Here is a 20,819-nt window from a genome sequence, read left to right as displayed (position 1 = left end):
TATCTATATATAACACATGTATGCATGAATATATTGTGAAAAAATTTTATTCTATGCACATATATATGAAATCAAATGTATAATATTATGTTTCAATTATGAAATTATATATGAGAATTTTATTCACCATTGTATTTTATCTTGATTTTGAAATAAATAATATGATTTATTGTCATATGATTAAGTTTTATGTCTAAGTAATCTTTATAATTTTGATTAATTATGGATTAACCACAACATTTATAATTTGATTAAAATTATATATTAAGTTGTTTAAAGATCATATAAGGAATTAGACATAATGTTGTGATTAATTGTACTTTATATAATGAATTTATCCCACAAGAATTTTTATTATATTTGTACAATTAATTGGGATAAAATGACATATTATTTTTCATGGTTTACCCATAGGAATCATGAGGTATGTATAATTTGTCAATTTTATCATAAAGTAAATATTTGTGATAGAAAATTAAATTATTTTCACGTTGTACCGGTAAAACATGAATTTGAGTATATAATTTGATTATTATATCATAAAGTTTAATTGATACTTATTGAATTAAAAATTTAGCCCACATGCAATTTTTATGTCACAAGATTCAATTTTCTAGTATGTTTACATTGGTAAAACATAAAATTAAGATTAATATGCCTCAAATTTTGACATAAGCCTTTGGATTTTGCAGCTTCTCAAACTGTTAGTTTTTTTTATATTCAATGTGATGTTCCCGAACTCAAAGGAGATAACTATAAGATATGGAAAAAGAAAATTCTTCTGCAATTGGGGTGGATGGACATATACTATGCTATAAGGAAAGACGAACCACCTGCAATCACTGATGAAAGTAGCCCAGCTGCTGTTGAGATAAATGAGCAGTAGGAGCGATCCAACCGGCTCAGCGTGATGTTCATTAAGACCAAAATCTAGACCGGGATACGTGATTCTATCGACTAGCATGAAAAAGTCTGAGACTTGCTTAAGGCCATTGATGACTAGTTCATCACTTCAGATAAGGCTTTAGCAAGCACCTTGATCATGAAGTTTTCTTCTCTCCGGCTCACCAATGTGAAAGGTGTGCATGAGTACATAATCCATATACGAGATATTTCAGCTCAACTTAAGAAACTGGAGGTTGATATGTTTGAGTCCTTCCTGGTGCACTTCATTTTGAACACCCTTCTGTAGGAATATGAGCTATTTAAGATTTCCTACAACACATATAAGGACAAATTATCTATCAATGAATTAGTGACCATGTGTGTTCAGGAAGAAGAAAGGCTTGTAATGGAGATGGGTGAGAGTGCATTGCTGACAACTGCTTGTGGGAAGAACAAAGCAGCTAAGTCTCAAGCTAATCAGAAGGGTAATGGTAAAATACCACCTCAAGCTGATATTAAGAAGGTGACAAAGTATTTCTTTTGTAAGAAGAAGGGACACATGAAGAAGAATTGCCCTAGATTCCAGAAATGGCTTGAGAAGAAAGATAAATCAATCTCATGAGTATGTTATGAATCCAATATGGCTAGTGTTAATATTAACACCTGGTGGATTGATTCTAGATCTACTATCCATATTGCAAATTCTTTATAGGGTATGCAAAACCTAAGGAAACCAGTGGGAAGTGAGCAAAGCATTTTATCAAGCAATAAGCTAGGCTCACTTGTGGAGGCTATTGGAACTTGCATTTTAACTTTAAGTAGTGGCTTTATTTTGAAATTAGAAAGGACCTTTTATGTACCAAGTTTTTCTCGAAACTTGATTTCTACTTCCAGACTCATACCTTTTGGATATTCCTTTAATTTTAAAGACACATCATTTGAGTTATTTTATAATTCTGAATGTGTTGGGAATGGTATCTTGTCTGATGGTCTTTATCTTCTTGGTTTACAAAATTATGCCACTTATAGTTCAATGCATGTTCAAACTGGTATTAAAAGGTGTAATATTAATAAGAATTCCTCTATGTTATGGCATCAAAGATTATGACATATCTCCATTGAGAGGATTAAAAGGTTAAAGAAAGATGAGGGTACTTAATACTTTAGACTTTTCTGACTTTAAGACTTGTGTGGACTGCATTAAGGGTAAGCAGACCAACATGTCTAAGAAATATGCTAACAGAAGTTCAAGCGTATTAGAAATAATTCATTTTGATATTTGTTGTCTAGATATGGATGCATATGGTCAGAAATATTTTATCACCTTTATAGATGATTATTCACGATATATGAATGTTTATTTGCTTCATAACAAAAATAAAGCATTGGATGCCTTCAAAGTCTTCAAGGATGAAGTTGAGAACCAATGTGGAAAGCAAATAAAAATAGTGAGATTAGATAGAGGTGGAGAATATTATGGTACATATACTGAGAATGGACAAGCACCTAGTCCTTTTGCAAAGTTTCTTCAAGAACATGGGATTGTTGCCTAGTACACTATGTCTGGTTCACCAAATCAGAATGGTGTGGCAAAAAGAAGGAATTGAACATTATTGGACATGGTACGGAGTATGCCTAGCAACTCCAATCTTCCTAAATCCTTGTGGGCTGAAGCATTAAAGACGACAGTGCATATATTAAACGAGTAAATAGGAATTTTAGTCTCTGTCTTTGTAGACATTTTGCATATTAATCCCTATCCTTTTGAAATGTAAAAAATAGTCCTTATATTTGCATAAGTTTTACAAAATAGTCATTCCGTTAAATTTTAAAGTAACACCGTTAGTGAGATGCATTGTTGGCAATTTTAGTGCCACGTGGACTATCCAATGTGGCACTAATTCTTCACTTTCCTCTGCCTATTCACTTTTATTTTTTTTCGCAAAGCTTTATCCCTCTCTATCTTACAACTATTCCTCTCTCAGACCCTGAATCCAACCCTTCTCTCTTTCTCTGCAACGCTTCGAATGGCCAACAACACGACTCAATTTGATCATCGATCATGGAGTGGAAGTAGATGCACCCACTCCACCAAATCGCGGAAACCCCCACCCACAAGCTTAAACAAAACAAGCACCTATTGTTTATCAGTCTTTGTCAATCGTGATAGTGCTGCTACTGCATGTGAAAGGCACCATTTTAGATGTCTTGAAAACTGCTCCGCTACTCTGCTATAGTGCACTATTGGCTACTATGTTTTTAACTCTTTTCTCCCTCAGCTTTGTTTAGTTGTAGAAAATACTATAATTGAAATGCATATCTTTCACACTTTGTCACTGTGGCTCGATGTGCTATCATTTCTTTAGGTTACTCACCGAGATCTGAATGAAAGGTGGAGAATTCCTACAATGGTGATTTGAGATATGAATCTCTGTATCGGAGCGTAGTGAAGAGAATATGATCGTTGAAAGGTGGAGCTGAAGAACCCTTTGTTTCACTTTGAGTGTTTCTACGAAAATCGAAAATTTCAATTTTCAACTAGAATGGCATCGTGGGAAGAAACTAAACTGAGGAGCTATATAAAGAAATTTTTTTAGTACCGAGTTTAAACTTTAAACATTTAAAAAAAAATACATACTACGTAAAAAAAATTGATTTATATATTTCATATGTTCTGGAAATAAATATTAATTCTTTTAAATTATGTATTCCACTTAAAATTTGTCCTTTTATAGCATCAGATATAATAAGTACTCTTGTGTAACTTTGTAATATATGTTACACTGGTCGTGTCCTGCACAAGAGCTATGATTAGAATCTATAAAGTATAAACTTTTTATATGACTACAATTTTTAATAAAAAATTACTTTATATAAATATATGCTTATATCACTACGCTCTATGGCTTCTGGATCTTATGAAAAGGTGTCTAGCATGGCATCGCGATGAAAGGTGGAGAATTCCTCAGCTACTCCATCATCCTTTTCTAGTTCCTCCAGTTCCATGTCATTCATCTTCGTCCCAAGACCAAACCTTTAAATTGTTGCGACTTATATCTAAAACTTGCGTAAATGACCCTGAAGCATCACAACTCTGTTGTCAGCTCCAACAAGTGCTTGGTAATCCCATCAAGTTAACAAGTATGTATTCATTAAATTCGCTAGATCAACATTGTAAATTGCTGTCCTGAATATCAGAACTTTGTATTCAGCTATAGGAACGATTGACAAAGACTGATAAACAATAGGTGCTTGTTTTGTTTAAGCTTGTGGGTGGGGGTTTCCGCGATTTGGTGGAGTGGGTGCATCTGCTTCCACTCCATGATTGATGATCAAATTGAGTTGTGTTGTTGTTCTTCGGTGTTGTTGGCCATTCAGAGCGTTGCAGAGAGAGAGAAGGGTTGGATTTAGGGTCTGAGAGAGGAATAATTGTAAGAGAGAGAGGGAGAAAGCTTTGCGAAAAAAAAGAGTGAATAGGCAAAGGGAAGTGAAAAATTAGTGCCACGTTGGATAGTCCATGTGACACTAAAGTTGCCAACAATGCACCTCACTAATGGTGTTACTTTAAAATTTAACGGAATGATTATTTTGCAAAACTTATGCAAAGATAAGGACTATTTTTTACATTTCAAAAAAGATAGGAATTAATGTGTAAAATGGCTACAAAGATAGGGATTAAAATGCCTATTTACTCTATATTAAATCGTGTTCCAATCAAGGCTGTCCCAAAGACACCTTTTGAGTTGTTTAAAGGTTGGAACTCGAGTTTGAAACATATGCACGTTTGGAGTTGTCTGTTTGATGTGAGAATATATAACCCACAAGAGAAGAAACTTGACCCGAGGACTATTAGTGGGTATTTCATTGGATATGCCGAAAGGTCTAAAGGCTATAGGTTTTACTATCCATATCATATTACTAGGATTGTGGAATCAAGAAATGTCAAGTTTCTTGAAAATGACTTGATCAGTTGGAGTGATCATTTGAGGTACTTAGGTTCTAAAATTTATTATATAAAGTCCCAACCTTTCACATCAAGTGAAAAATTGGTTGTAATATATACCCCTCAAGTTCAAAGGGATGATGAACAATACATGACTAGCATTCCACAATCTGTTGCTGATAATCCAGTAGATCAAGTTGATCATCAAATTCCTAACAATGATGAACAACCAGCTAAACAACATGATCCCCAAGAAAATGTTGATGCAACATTAAGGAGGTTTACTAGAGTAAGAAAATCAGTTATTCCTAGTCATTATATTGTATATTTGCAAGAATTTGACTATAATATTGGAACTGAAAATGATCCCGAAACTTATGATCAAGCCATGAGTTGTAAAGAGTCAAATTTATGGTATGATGCCATGAAGGATGAGATGAATTCCATGCAGAGTAATGGAGTTTGGAACCTTGTAGAGTTTCCTAATGGAGAAAAGGCCATTGGCTGTAAATGGGTCTTTAAGACCAAAAGGGATTCATTAGGCAACATTAAGATATACAAGACAAGACTCGTTGCTAAGGGATTTACTTAAAAAGAAGGAATCAACTACACAAAGACTTTTTCTCTTGTATCTAAGAAAGATTCTCTTCGTATTATCTTGACATTAGTTGCTCATTTTGACCTTGAATTGCAACAAATGGATGTAAAAACAACCTTTCTTAATGGTGATTAAGAGGAGGAGGTTTATATGAAACAACCTAAGGACTTCTCCTCTAGTAGTGGTGAGCATTTGGTTTGCAAGCTTAATAAATCTATATATGGTTTAAAACAAGGCTCCCGTCAGTGGTACCTTAAGTTTCATGGGATAATTTCTTCATTTGGTTTTGATGAAAATCCCATGGATCAATGCATATACCACAAGGTTAGTGAGAGTAAAATATGTTTTCTTGTTTTATATGTAAATGATATTTTAATTACATGAGGTGAAAAAATTTCTCTCTAAGAATTTTGACATGAAGGATATGGGTGATGCATCTTATGTCATCGACATTAAGATTCATAGAGATAGACCTCGAGGTATTTTAGGTCTATCACAGGAAACCTATATTAACAAAATTTTGAGAGATTTCTTATGCAAGATTATTCACCAAGTGTTGCTCCCATTGCAAAGGGTGATAGGTTTAATTTGAACCAATGCCCAAAGAATGACTTTAAAAAGGAACAAATGAAAAACATTCATTATGCTTCAGTTGTTGGAAGCCTCATGTATGTTCAAGTGTGCACAAGGCCTGACATTGCTTTTGCAGTTGGAATGTTAGGAAGATATCAGAGTAATCTAGGTATTGACCATTGGAGAGCTGCTAAGAAAGTGATGAGGTACCTTCAGGGGACCAAAGATTGCATGCTTATGTATAGACAAACAGATAATCTAGATGTGATTGGTTATTCAGATTCCGACTTTGCTAGTTGTGTTGACTCTTGCAAATCAACATCTGGGTACATTTTCATGATGGCTGGTGGAGCTATTTCATGGAGGAGTGTTAAAGCAGACTTTGACTGCTATTTCTACCATGGAAGTTGAGTTTGTCTCTTGTTTTGAGGCTATATCACATGGTGTATGGCTTAAGAGTTTCATTTCTGGGATGAAGATAGTTGATACTATTTTAAGGCCTTTGAGAATTTTCTGTGTGATAACTCAGTTGTTGTCTTTATGGCTAAGAATAACAAAAGTGGAAGTCAAAGTAAGCATATTGACATTAAGTACTTAGCCATCAGAGAAAGAGTAAAAGACAAGAAAGTGGTCATTGAGCATATAAGCATTGAGTTAATGATCACTGATCCTTTAACTAAGGGCATGCCATCGTTCAAATTCAGGGATCATGTAGAAAGAATGAGACTTGATTCCACTTTATGATTGTATACATACAAGTTAGAGTTGAAGCTTTTATATTATGACATTTTCTCATATTCAGGTGCACATTGAGTTACTTGAGAAAAATTATGTTTTGGACCAAGAATAAACATTGAGTTTATTCATTAAGTTTTATTACCACTCTGAGTATACTACTTAAGAAATTGAGCATATTGTAATACATGGATGATATTACTCGTTATAAGAGAAACTATCACTATGATGCGTATATTCATTTCTTAAGAAGATTGAACATTGAGATATTTTAGTCATTGAGTCAAAATGTTTGTACCAAGTGGGAGAATGTAATAATTTGGTCTATATGTTTTGGAAAATGAAATGTTTCATCAATTTTGGAATTGAGAAGCCAAATATTGAACGGCTACTAATGGGTGGTAATGACCACTGATGAGTGATAATGGCTACTAAATGCATTCTTGATGGTAGAATGCCTATATATAACACATGTATTTGGTCCTTGAGCTCACCTCTTCTAATTTCGTTTGATACACCATCTATAGAGAGAGAGAGAGAGAGAGAGAGAGAGAGAGAATTTGGAAGAACCAAAACAAGACAGATCTTTCATGACAATGGTTAGAGGTACATTTTGATTTTTGTTTTTCCGCATTTTGTTAATGACCTGCGTTTTGTTTTGTAGTTTGTAACATCACAAATTAAAAATTCTAGTCTAACATTTGTCACACTTTTTATACTTTTGAGGACTAAATTTTGTATTTTCATCTTTTAGGAATGCATTTGTCTGCGAATTACACATTTAGGGACAAAAGTGGTTATTTACCCTATATTAGAACTTTTAAGTTACTTGTTACAATGAATATTTGTTGAATAACCAATAAACCCATTATAAGTGCTAAGAAAATAGAATGAGAAACTAAACATGAAATTTTGCTCCCAGTGTACCACACTCATCATTCTGCTGCAAGTAACAATTTATGTAAAAAAAGACAAGAAGAAATAAACAGGGAAACAATTGAGCCTCAAATTATATATTGTCAATGATGGACCATGCACATAACTTGTAATATCATCCACAATCATTAATTCAAAAAAAAATGATCTTTCAAAGTAATAAAGAATGCCCAGATAATCAAAACATGAAAGTAAACTTTGGGTTTGAATTTAAAACTCAAATCCGAGCAACCAACTAGCCAGAGAAAATAGAAGATTAAAACTTTCAAATGTAAAATGTAATTTTGAAATGATCAAGCAAAACCATGGGAAAAAACAATGAAGGCGATGTGTAGCAAACAAATCCATTGGCAAAAATAGAGTAGCCAACGCTTACACTCCGAGGTGACAGGTGGCAAGTGGCGACGAAACTGGGTGGCGACAGTGTGATCTGGGGAGAAGTGAATGATGCGGTGTGGTTTAGGGCGAGAAGTGAAGTGAATGAGTTATTTGAGGGCTTGAGCTTTGAGGGAGACTGAGTTGTTAAGGTTTCTTAAAATATAAGGATAATTTTGTAATTTCCTCGGACTGGGGACCCGCGGGACGAGGGGAATAATCCTCATCTCCATCCCCACCGTGCCTGCGGGGAAATATTTATCCCCGTCCTTGTGGGGGGAAAAATCTCTATTTGTGCGATCTCGAATAGGACAATCCCCGCGGAAATTCCTGTTTATGATACAAATTGACACCCTTAATCCTCTCCCCTATTTATTTCACATACTTACCTTAATTATCTGTTTATAATTTCTCTTTTTACAAGAAAATTATACTACTCCTTATTATTTTAATTTTTTTTGTTGCTTCTTATTTTTTAATAAACGTTCAAGAGGTTAGCGGGTTATTATAATGATTAATGGCCTGCCTTTAAAAACAATACCGTGACTCCATTTTATTTTGGTCAAAAATAATTTTTTAACAACATGTTTACACTATCATGCGGTTTCTTTGAATGGGTTGACACATCAACAATATTATACAACTTTTTGTTGTAATTGCCATTTAAAGTTTAAAATATTATATGTAATTTTTTTGTTATAATAGCCCTTTAACATTTAAAATAAAGGAGAAAGAACAAATAAAAATAATAAGGAGTGAATTTTTGCAGTAAGAAAAGAGAGATTATAAACAGGCCTATGTGAAATAATTACGGGAGAGATAGAATTTTTTTCTTCCAGAAAACATAATTAATTAACTTCTGAAAATTGGTTGAACTGGGTGATTAATGATACCTCTACACAGGATAAAAAAAACCTTTAAAGAAAGCATGCATGTCGCCCGAGAACTGGTATCATAACGGAAGCAACCTTCTATTCTTCCTTTGTTATTTTCAAATCATATTTAATTCTCTCAACGAATACATATAATTAAAAAAAATTATGCATTATCCCTGTAAATAAGTTTCTCCCACCCTTGGAGGTTGGTGAAATTGGCGAAAATGTAATTAAATAGCCACCACGATAAATAGCATGAATGCAAGATAGAAGAACATACACACATAAATTAAGACACGAACAATACTTTATTTGCATAACCAAGCATAGCATGTTTCGACACTAAGCAAGACCCCACTCCAAGACATGCACTAACAATCATTCTTCATCCTTAATACGTAAAAAAGGACAAGTACCCTAATTTTATTCGAAATCAAAAGGTTCCCCCACACAATACTATGCATTACTAGATGAGACACCTCTAAAGGACAAACAGCTTCCTTCAACGGTAAATTACCCGTTTTAACATCCACTCTTTGTCAAATAGACTCTTGTAGTTTCAGTTTTGGCAACTATATAACCCATTTTAATTTGTAATATGTGGCAAAATAATCCCCCATCAATAGTTCCAATTCCAATTAATTACTCATAATTTTCAACACATGTCGAGATATGAAGCAAAAATTGTAGTAATTGGCCACATGTTTAAAATTTCAAGCAATAAGTTAATTTGCCATAGGGACTATTTAGCACTCATAATGGAAGCTTAACTTGAAAAGGCCAAAACCAAAACCACAAAGGAGTCTATTTATAAAAAGAGTGAGAAGTTAAAAGAGGTAATTTACGAATTGTACCTTTTTCTCTTAATTGTATAGCCAAAATAAATCCTGGCTAGGTGCTTCCAACAGAGAGTCCATAAAATCAGATTGGGAGTTATTTGCATCCCATTCATAGGAAGAAGGATCCATTGATGTTGATGTTGAAAAATCTCCGTGCACTTCAGCATTATTCAGCTTGTAGCCACTGGCACCACCATCAACCCTTTCACCAACGAAAGTACTCTTATCAACCTGGGGCTGAACATTTTGCACCTGCTGCATGTTTTGGCTTCCTAGAGGAGGAACAATATTGTTCATGATGTTGGTGTTGCCAACGAGATTATTATTCTTGTCCACAGAAACCCTTGCACCAAAGAAATTCTTGTCCACCTGAGGCTGAGCATTTTGCAGCTGCTGCATATTTTGGCTTGCTTCTAGAAGAGGATGAACATTAATATTCATGTTGTTGTTGTTGTTGCCAAAGAAATTAATCTTGTCCAAAGAAACCCTTCCACCACCAAAGAAATTTTCGTTATCCACCACCTGAGGCTGAAGAACATTTTGCACCTGCTGCAGGTTTTGGTTTCCTAGAGGAACAACAACACTCATACTGCTGCTGCCAGCACCACTAGTGGAATTCTTCTGCTGAAGAACATTCATGTTGTGCATCAAACCACCAGACCCTTTTTCTCCAGAATTGTCACTGATAACAGTAAGAGTCTGGTTTTGACTCACAGTTGGTGCAGCATTGTGCCTAGGGTGACCAATAGTAAGAGACTGATTTTGAGTCATAACTGGTGCAGAAATGTTCATAGGTTGACCATTAGTAAGATTCTGAGTCTGATTCGGATTCACAACTGTTGCAGCAGTGTTCATAGATTGACCAAGAGGCACATTAACATTACTAGGGTTTCCACTTCCAACCTGAGAAGAGCTTGAGGCTCCACCACCTCCAACCACTTGTATAGTGTTGTTGTTGTCTTTGTTCCCATTATTGTATCTGCATGTCAGCTGATGATTGTTCCTCACATTCCTGTCACTGAAACCAAAGCTGCTCTCATGATAAGGACACTGAGGGCTATGGCAGGAATAGGCGTCATGAGGAATTGTGATACCTTGAACTTCCTTTCTCTTATTAGCACCATGACCTAGTGCCACAACATTGCCATTGTTCACTGCAACCATACTATTATTATCGCTAATACCATTAACAACATTGGTAGTTATTGGTGGTGGATTATTTTGCTCCCCCAGGAAACTTCTACCATCACCATTACCAACATTGCTTGGTGGTGTTGGACTATTCTGCCCCCCAAGGAAATTTCTAGCACCACCATTAGAAACATTGTATGCTGGTGGTGGGTTATTTTGCCCCCCAAGGAAATTTCTAGCACTTCCACTTGCTAGAAGCATATTATTATTACTATGAGCAGCAACATTGAGAGTTGGCGGTGGGTTATGACTACTTTGGCCACCAAGAAAGTACCTAGCACCATGAATCTCATTGGGCCTTCTAATAATTGGTTGGGGTGGGAACAAATGAGGGTGCAATCTTCTAGCAAGGGTTTCTTCACGTTTCATCACAGCACTCCAAACAGAAGTCTCCTTAGCAGTGAGCTTGTCTTGAAGAGTCCTCGAGTGGCGCACGATGTTGTTGATCTTGGTGACGTCAGGGGAGATGTGCTTGATCACTGCAGTGAGCACGCTTAACTTCCATGCCTAAACTAACAACAACTAGCCATTAACATTTATCTATAAAATAATAAAAAAACAAACATCTTTCACACCTAAATTAACAACAACTAATTAACTATTAACATTTGTTGATAAAATTAAAAAAAAAAAAAATCTTACACACCTTCTTGAGGTCATGGGGCTTCTTGTAGGGTGGTGGGCCCGGGTCCTCGGAAAAGCCCAGCTCAGGCCACCAAATTTCAAGTCCAGTGGGCCACCAGGGTGGGGCAACACCCTTGTCCAAAGGGTACCTCCTCTGGGGTGGATCACAGTGCTGCATCAGACACGACAAGAGTGACCCTAGGGTTGTGTCTGGGAGATCACTCAAACGGTATGGTGATGCTGGGTCTCCACTGAATTCATTAAGCAGGTCATCTAACCCACTTTCTTCATCATACCTAGCACACCAAATCCATAAAACATGTAAGGAAAGATTATAAATAAATAAAAATTCAATACATATAATTGTATTGCTAAATTATTGTACAAAACTTAGATGTAGTTATTAGAGTTCCATTCGCGTAATAAAGATTTCCATTAAAGTTTAATATAGATTGTCAAAATAAATAATGTGTTTTGCCTATTATATTTGTATGCATGTAACTACTTTAAATTGGGCCTTGATGTAAAACAACGTATACAGTTCTCACACTATCTCAAATAATCTTTCAAACAGTGAATAGAAGAATCTAATTGTAATAAGAGAAAGATGCACTATTTAACACACTTTTATTATTATTTAAAATTAATTAAAAATCACAAAAATTTATGAATTCTATTTCTATTTAATGAGTTTTTTTCATAAACTTATAATTTTTAATAAATTTTAATTAATAATAAAAAATGATTAAAATGAACTTATTAAAAAAATGTATTACTAAGTACTAACATTCTCCTATAACAATAATAGGAATTAGAAAGTTAATCAGGAAGAAAAAAAAATTCAACAAATCCAAATTTACCCAAATATCTAATAAGAATTTACTTTATCATCATGTCATATTATAAAGTCAACAAATTTTATTAGATGTGTGTATATCTAAAAAGTTTTTACCTCAGCATTGCAGCAGGACCATTACGATCAAACTTGACCCTTTCCTTCCACCAACCAGGAAGGTTATCAGAAGCTCCACTCACTGGCTTCCCCTTCTCAGGTATGATGCCATAAACAAAACCCCTTACATCACAAACCTCCATCATCTTCAGCATGTTCTTCAGCACAATGTCTTGTGCACGAGTCAAGGCCTTCTTCTTCATCATCTCCACCGTTTTCCCTTGCTCTCTCTCCTTTCTCTCATCCTTAAGCTTCCTCAGCAGCATTCGGTCTCTCCACATCCTCGTCTCGAGTTCCTCGATCGTTAACTCTTGTTCTTGGCCATTCTCTTCTTCTTCAACCATATTTAATCCTTCTTCAATGGTTCTCACTGAATTGTCCAAGAGATCAATGGTCATGTTATGATCACCCATATAGTCCATTACTTGTGATGACTTTTCTTTCACTTTTCTGTGAAACAATGTATACAAAAATTAAAAAAGCTTGTTATATGATTAACCATGCATTGTGGTACGTACATCCCTCTAAAAACATTTTTTAAGCCCAGGAAGTCATCATATAAAGAATAAAATGAGAATAAATTTTTAGAAAATGTAATTCTTCTTATTTCTTACACAGTGAGGATCTATGCGTTGTCGAATTCGTTTTACTGAAAAAATAACATATAACTAATTATCAGTGGAAAACAATTACACTATCAGTTGATGAAAAATTATAGGAAATATGATTTTTAAATTAATTATTATAAAACTTAATAAAATTATTATAAATGATAATTTATGACTTAAATAATATGTTTCTTACAGAGTTTAAATGACATGTTAGGGGATAGAATATTTACTTTATATTAATTTTAGAGGGATAATTCTCTTTATAGGTCTTTTCACATAGAAGACAGACAAGAAAAGGAGAGAAAGAAATGCGAGGGTGTGATTGAAAGAGATAAAAAAAAATGTTATAAAATTATTATATAATTTTATTATATGAACATAGTATCTGTAAATAATAGGGATGTACAGATTTAGGCAGAGAACTTTTAGAGTGGCCTTATACAAATTCAATAGTGTAGGAAAATGTGAAATTATTTTCTCTATACATAAAACATATCGCAACCCGTTTACTTATTAAATGAATTTTTTTAACCACAATAGAAACCACTAAAATAAAAGGGCAATTTAACAGATCGTGCTTTCTACCACAAATAAATCAATCATCATGCTAATAAAAGATCTGAAAAAAAAAAACTCTTACTTGTATTTGGGAATTTAGCTGCGAAGAATCCAAAAGGCTCCTCCTGAAATTTTATGATCAAATGTCTGCATAATTAATTACATGGTACTAGTCAAATGTATAGATACAAAGATGGTCAATGGAAAGAAAAAAAAAAAAGAAGTTGCTCTAGCATTTCACGTCTCAAACTCATTATCAATGGTGTCTCTGATTGATGCAAAACTCGTAAAATTGGGTGTGGTACAATAAGATTACTCTGAAATGCTAGCCATGCAATATTTGGGGAAAAACACATGAAAATGAAAATAAAGAAAAGCAAGAAGATTTAACATCTAGACATTTTTTTGTAGTAAACCAAAGTACAAATGACAAATGGAAACGATGAGAGTAATGAAACACAAATTGCACACAGAAAAATGTATGAACTATTTCCCGCATGTGAACTTTTCAGTTGAAAATGGCTATATACGCAATTTCGATGATAGAAAGTGATTTTTACTGTTTTCTTAATTAAAAAACAATTTTGCGATTCTTCCCGGTCAAACTGAACTGAATCAAGCAAAAAATAAAATACTAAACAGAAAATGGAAGAGACAAGAAATTAAGCAAAGTGGTGAAAATTAAGCATAGGTTGAATCATACCAACAGCAGTTGAAGGATTCAAAGGAGGACAAGGGGATATGGTTGAGTAATTGAGAAGGAAATGATTAAGCAAGAGAGTGACACAAAGGGAAGTGAGCATAGGAGAGAAACATAGATAGACATCATTGTCACAAGCAAACTAGTCTTATTTAGAAAAGAAATTATGGAAAGTTAAGCTCTTATAGTAAATTGTTAACCAACTGGAAAGAAGGCTAGACAAGATCGATGAATATGCTATTTAGTAAAAAAGCAAACTAAAATTAACTTTAAAGTAAGGGGGTTGTGACATTCTTAGAATAAAACTTATAATTTTCTTAATAAATATTTAAATTTTATATTTACTTCCTAATAAATTTTTCTTTATTTTTACTCCCTAATAAAATAATTTTTTTTTAATCCTTAACACTTTTTTTAGTCTCCGATGAATTAATGGTTTTTTTGTTTGCTTCCTGGTAAAAAAAAATTATTTGTTCTTAATTCCTCTGAAACGATTAATAACAAATGAAATTTTTTTATAAAGATACAAACATAAAATTCATTAATTTATCAGGAATTAAAAAAAATTATGAAGAATCAAAAATAAAATTATTATTTTATTAAGAACTTAATATAAAGAAAAATTTTATTAGAAAACAAACACAAAATTAAAATATTTATTAAGAATTAAAAAAATATTTAAACCTTTTTATTTACTATAAAATAATTCAATTTAATTATATTAAATTTATACAATTAAAGATACGATCAGTACATTTTCTATATTTGTTCAATAAGTAATCATTTTTTTAAACAATCAACATTTATTAAATTCTTTTTTATGCAGTGCTTATATTTTAAGAATTAATTATTTTCCATAAATTTAATATATTTATAAAAGTAAATAATAAATTAAGGGATGTCTATCTTTTCATAATATAAATAAAATGTAATTAATTACATAATTTGCAGAGTGTAAGAGACTTTCATTCTCCTTATTCTCTCAAAGAAGCACTTCAATATACTTTTTCTCTTTTGGCACATACATTTCACACATTATTCTTAATAACTAGTAAAAAAATATCTATCAATAATCACATCTAACTAACCAACATGGTGTACTCTAGTTGACTAATAATCATGCTTAAGCACCTAGTTAAAGTTTCAATCCTTGAGTCGTAAAATAATATTTGTTAGAAGAAATTAATCCTCTCATTAAGTGGATCTTTGTATCTTTAAAGATTAATGGTTTCAGACTCTTGATTGGAGATATCATGGAACAATCATTTAAAACTAGAGAAATGTTAGCAATATTTTTTCTGACACTTTTTTTTTGTTATATTTTATATATGGTTAGCTAAATTTTATTAGAAATTATCAATTTTAGTAAGTCATATTTTTTATTTAATGAGATTCCCTTTATAGTTTATTAGTATTTAATATTTAATTTAACAATATTTAATATTATTATATATATTATAATTAATATTAATAAATATAAAGTAATAAATATAAGTTGGCATATATTTATTACATATTAATATATTTGATGATAATAAATATGTACTAAATATTAATTTATTAGTATTGTTATTTATATTAACCTATAGTCATTTATATTTATTGATGTATTAGCAACATTCTCTACTACTCCCTCGGGTTCTTGTTAGTAGTATGTCTCATTGATATAAAGAGTAATTTTAGAAACTTGATAAAAATTTAAGGTAAATTTAATGCTATTCATTAAATTATATAATTTTTAATTCTATAAATTAGTTAATAAAGTCTTATCATTCCTGTGCAATTTTGGTTCCATTAAAATTTGTAGATTTCTTTTCCAATTTTTAAATGACATGTTAGCATATCATGACATTTTAACATATATTTGGCTGTCATGCTATTGATCAGCTACTTCATCATACATCACTTATCATTTATCACATCAATTATCAATGTCACACACAAGCAAAAATCTGTTAAAATTTAACAAAGTTTGATAAAGAAACCAAAATCACACAATTGTAATATTTGATAGATCAAAATTAAGTCTTTAAATTTAAAGATTATAAATTTAGAAGTAGTAATACTAGTAATATCATAATATTATTAATGTAAAACTAAAAATATTAATATTAATATTAGAATAAATATTTCATAAATACTATAACAATATATAACTATATCCTATATATTTAAAAGTATAAATAATAATACTATAATATTTGTAATAAATATTTAAGAATATATATATATATATATATATATAATTATAAACAAAAAAATAAGGATTTTAATTTTTCTTAATTAAGTTTAAGTTTTTTGAAAAAGAATTAGAGATGCCTAACAGTTAGGGGTCTTACTTATAAATAATCAATAACTATTATTATGCTATAATACTATTAATATTAAAATATAATAATATATTCCATATAAAATTATAATTATTAATATTAGTAACATAACAATATATTTAACATACACTTACAAATATAAATTATAACAAATTTTATTTTATTAAATTAATTATATATTATAATATATAGTGTGCTTAAACTTTTTAAAAGAAAATATACGATGTCTATTTGGTAGGCTCTTTGTTTGAAATATATAAAATCAGGTTTACAATATTTGGCATTTTTTAATATTAACTAATTTGTTATCCTTGGTAAATAGAATATTTTATTAGCATATGTTAAATATTTTGTTAATAAGTAATCATTATATCATATATATATATAAACTTAAAAATAACAGTGTAAATATTATTTAAATAAATTTAAAGTTTTGCAACATACTTCCTCTGGACTCAATTAAAACCAGAAAAATGATTTAGTAAACTTAAATATAAATAAATTTTAATTATTTTCATCCTTTTTAATGATATAAGTCCAAAGAAAAATGTTAAAGATTCAAACAACTTTCTCATGAAAATTGTTGGAATCTTTAACATTTTTCAATCTATGTAATTGTATAAATATAAAATCATTTTAACCTACTAGAAACTTTTCTTTTCTAAATTTCAGTGTATATACTACGCTACACTCTAATTAAGCCTCTCTCCAAGCCAATACATGTTACCCAAAACTTCCAAAGGAACCATAAATCAGAAGGCAATGCCAAGGTGTCACTTGAGAGGGTTATGCGTGTAGTGATCATATACCAGACTAACAAGCCCTCATAAAAAAAAAAGGTTTAAACTCCAACAAAGCCAAAACCAGAGACACTAATCAACATTGTTTGTTATGTCTTGGGGCACAAACACAAAGTTCTGAATAACTTTCAGTCCTACAAATTAGACATTGGCTTGAAATAAATCCCCAAATTTTGTTTTTGCAGCGATCTTGAGCTTCCTAAACACAACATTGCGCTTCTCTGTGGCTGTCAACCTTGCGCTTGAGCTACTCAATGTCGCATTAGTTGTTGTCGCATCAAGACCTCCCTGTGTCATTGCCAAATGTGAGCTTCGAAGTATCAACAATTTCATTTTGATGTTGAAGAAAATGAATAAAAGGGAGGGCTAGCGAATTTGGAAAAACTAAGAAACTTTAAAAGTTAAAATTGGTTGACAAAAGTCACTTTTTAACAAGGTCGGTCTACAAGAAAAATGACTTATGCCTACAGACAAAAACCATCACTAGACATTAAAAATACGTAGGTAAATGTAATAAAGACTTTGTCCTACGGACATTTTAGCCGTCAACTTTGAGGGACATACAGTGATGGATTATTGTCTGTTAGTAGAAGTTTTACCTACGGATTTACTTTCAACTACAACTGTATTTGACTGTCACTATATATGATTCCTACAATTCACAATGTGCGTAGGTAAAAGTCATTAACTTATATCTACAACTTCTAATTCTAGGTAAAAACATTAACTTGTACCTACAACCTCTAACTGTAGGTAAAAGCCATTAACTTATGCCTACCATTGAATTATGTTAGATACAAACCATTTAATATGCTCACCTAATAATGTATTACAATCATTCACATGCACCATACAGATAAAAAAAATAGAGAGAAGGGAATCTAATAGGTGCTGGTAATAAAAAAATGTTGATAAACAACTATACATTAGGTTGAGAAAAAATTTGGTTGTATTCTCCTAACTCTTACTCAAGTTCTGCATGTTATAGATACCTGGGTGCGCACAAAATAATCTAAGGTTTCATCATTGTTATTTGATCCATAGTTTCTTACAAGCCAACAAAGGTTGTTGTCAATTGTTCCCCACATAGAAAGGATGAGTAATATCTATTGCTTCCTGATTGCTAACCTGATCATACAAAATTCAAAATAGAAGCTTAATTAGTTAATAGCTGAATAATAATATCATGCAGGATACAAGAATTACCCGAGTCTCAATTTTGTCCCTTTCATCTTCCCTAGAAGGCTTGTGTTCAGATGTTAGGACTTCAGCCATACCCCTTTTGCTAATCACAACACGAAAATCACTAGCATTAGACACAACAAGGTTACCATTCCTTATCAACCTTGTCACACAGCAAGAACCGCCATTATGATCCTGTGTTGAGGTAACCATACTTCGCTGCCTCCTCAATGTCACATTCATCACTCCTAACCACTTTGTCCAAAACATTTTTTTCTTATGGTATAAACAACATCATGTTGAAGCAATCATATATATTTTACAATGCTCCATGTGAAACTCAAATCTATTGAGGGCAAAATCTATTGCTTGGTTATAGTGAAAGTAACTAAATTTGTTCACATAAGTAACATCATACTGCTAAATATTTTTAGGGGAATAATAATGGAGGAGCCTCCATAATTGATTCAAAGTCTTATTTAAAAAAAAAGAATTGATTCAATAGTAAACATGCACATAGAACTTAATCTATGCCTAATTAAATCAATTTCTATGTTTACTTGTTATACACAACAATAAGAGCCCAACTTAAAAATAGATGACATTCAAACCATAAAAATCAAATAAAAAACTATATTATATGATAAGTTTATTGATTTTTATAATAATTATCTTAAAAATCATATTTATCATGATTTTTTATTAGTTAGACAATGGAAAAATGTTTACATATACAATACATAGAAATAAAACTCTTCTAGAATCCTACCTTTTTCCCAAACCATTCATCCATTTCTTCATCATCAATACTCTTATTATTGACAGAACAAAACTCGTCATCAGTACTCAGGTTATTTGAAGAACAAAACCTGTCATTAGTTTCACTTTGCCATGAAGTCCTTCTGCACTGATTTGGCAACTCAGTCTTGTATGCTTCTCTCCTTTGTACCTTAGTCAAGTGAGTCTTACCTCCAACAATAGGAAAAGAGAAGAGAAACATTATCAAAACCTGGATCATCTGAATTTCCAATGTTATTCCCCCCCCCCCCAAAAGTCCTAATTCAATTATTATTATCAGATGTATGTATAACCTGATTTAGAAATATATAATGATTCTATTTTTTATAGTGGAAATGCAGTACAGTGCTCAACAAAAATTATACTAAGTTCACAAAACAATTAACAAAAATTCCAAACAAAAGTAGAGAGACCAAGATATATACACAGGGAAGGAGGCCAATTTCCAAATGCTACATTGAATCAAGGTCCTAAAGGGTAATTGTTCATTCTATTCAACAGAGGCAAAACAATTAATAATAATAATAATAAACAATAAAAGAGAAGCTAGTCAGGTTGGAAAGAGAAGCCCATCCAGAGGATGGTTAGATAATCCAGGCTATGATGCATCAACGCATAACATAAGATTGATGTTTGTTCAGGCTATACACATTTTGAAATTAATGGTAAGAGAGTCTACATTCATTAAGCAGCTTATTAGATGATCGAAAACAAAGAATCTAGAGAACTATTTGAAATTTGGAAGTATTGAAGTGGATGGGGCCATTGAACAGCTAGAAAAAGCCCAAGCTCATTGAAGGAAAGTCAAAACAGAAGCACTCCTATAAAGCATAGTTATTGATCTCGATTCACAAAGCATAACTATCGACCCAAATAGCAACACATAACAGCAGACCCCAAAAATAGTGAGATAGCAGATTGTGGGATGACCATTATTGTGAGGCTTTTTATATAGTTTATTTAATGTACAACAATATAATTATAAATTTTCAAAAATGATAAAAAAAAAGAGTTAAAAACTACCCAAAATTTATGACATTCATAAATAACAATCAAAATTTACAAGTGTCTTAAATAAATCATACAAGTAAATACCAACAAAATTCTTCATCTTCATCATATTATTATCGTATGAACTCATCATCATTCTTATCATTATTATTACTATTTAGTTTATCATATTATATCGTTATGCTTTGAATAAGAAAAAAAGAAGAAAAAGAAGTCAAACTGGACTCAATGAGGCCCAGCAAACCAAAACAAAAAAAGAGGAAAATAACTAATGGAATAGATTGAAGCCAATGACTGCAGTAG

At 32.0% G+C, this 20,819-nt stretch overlaps 1 protein-coding gene across 1 annotated transcript; it reads left to right on the top strand.

The window, feature by feature from the left end:
• The first annotated feature begins 1,042 nt into the window (after positions 1-1,042).
• On the top strand, positions 1,043-1,507 carry LOC114410602. Its single transcript, XM_028374562.1, has 2 exons — positions 1,043-1,162; positions 1,274-1,507. The coding sequence occupies exons 1-2, from the start codon at positions 1,043-1,045 to the stop codon at positions 1,505-1,507; spliced, it is 354 nt and encodes a 117-aa protein (XP_028230363.1).
• The last annotated feature ends 19,312 nt before the right edge of the window (positions 1,508-20,819 follow it).

Source organism: Glycine soja, chromosome 4 (genome assembly GCF_004193775.1).
Source record: "Glycine soja cultivar W05 chromosome 4, ASM419377v2, whole genome shotgun sequence".
Taxonomy (NCBI): Eukaryota; Viridiplantae; Streptophyta; class Magnoliopsida; order Fabales; family Fabaceae; genus Glycine; species Glycine soja.
This window is presented reverse-complemented; position numbering and strand designations above follow the sequence as displayed.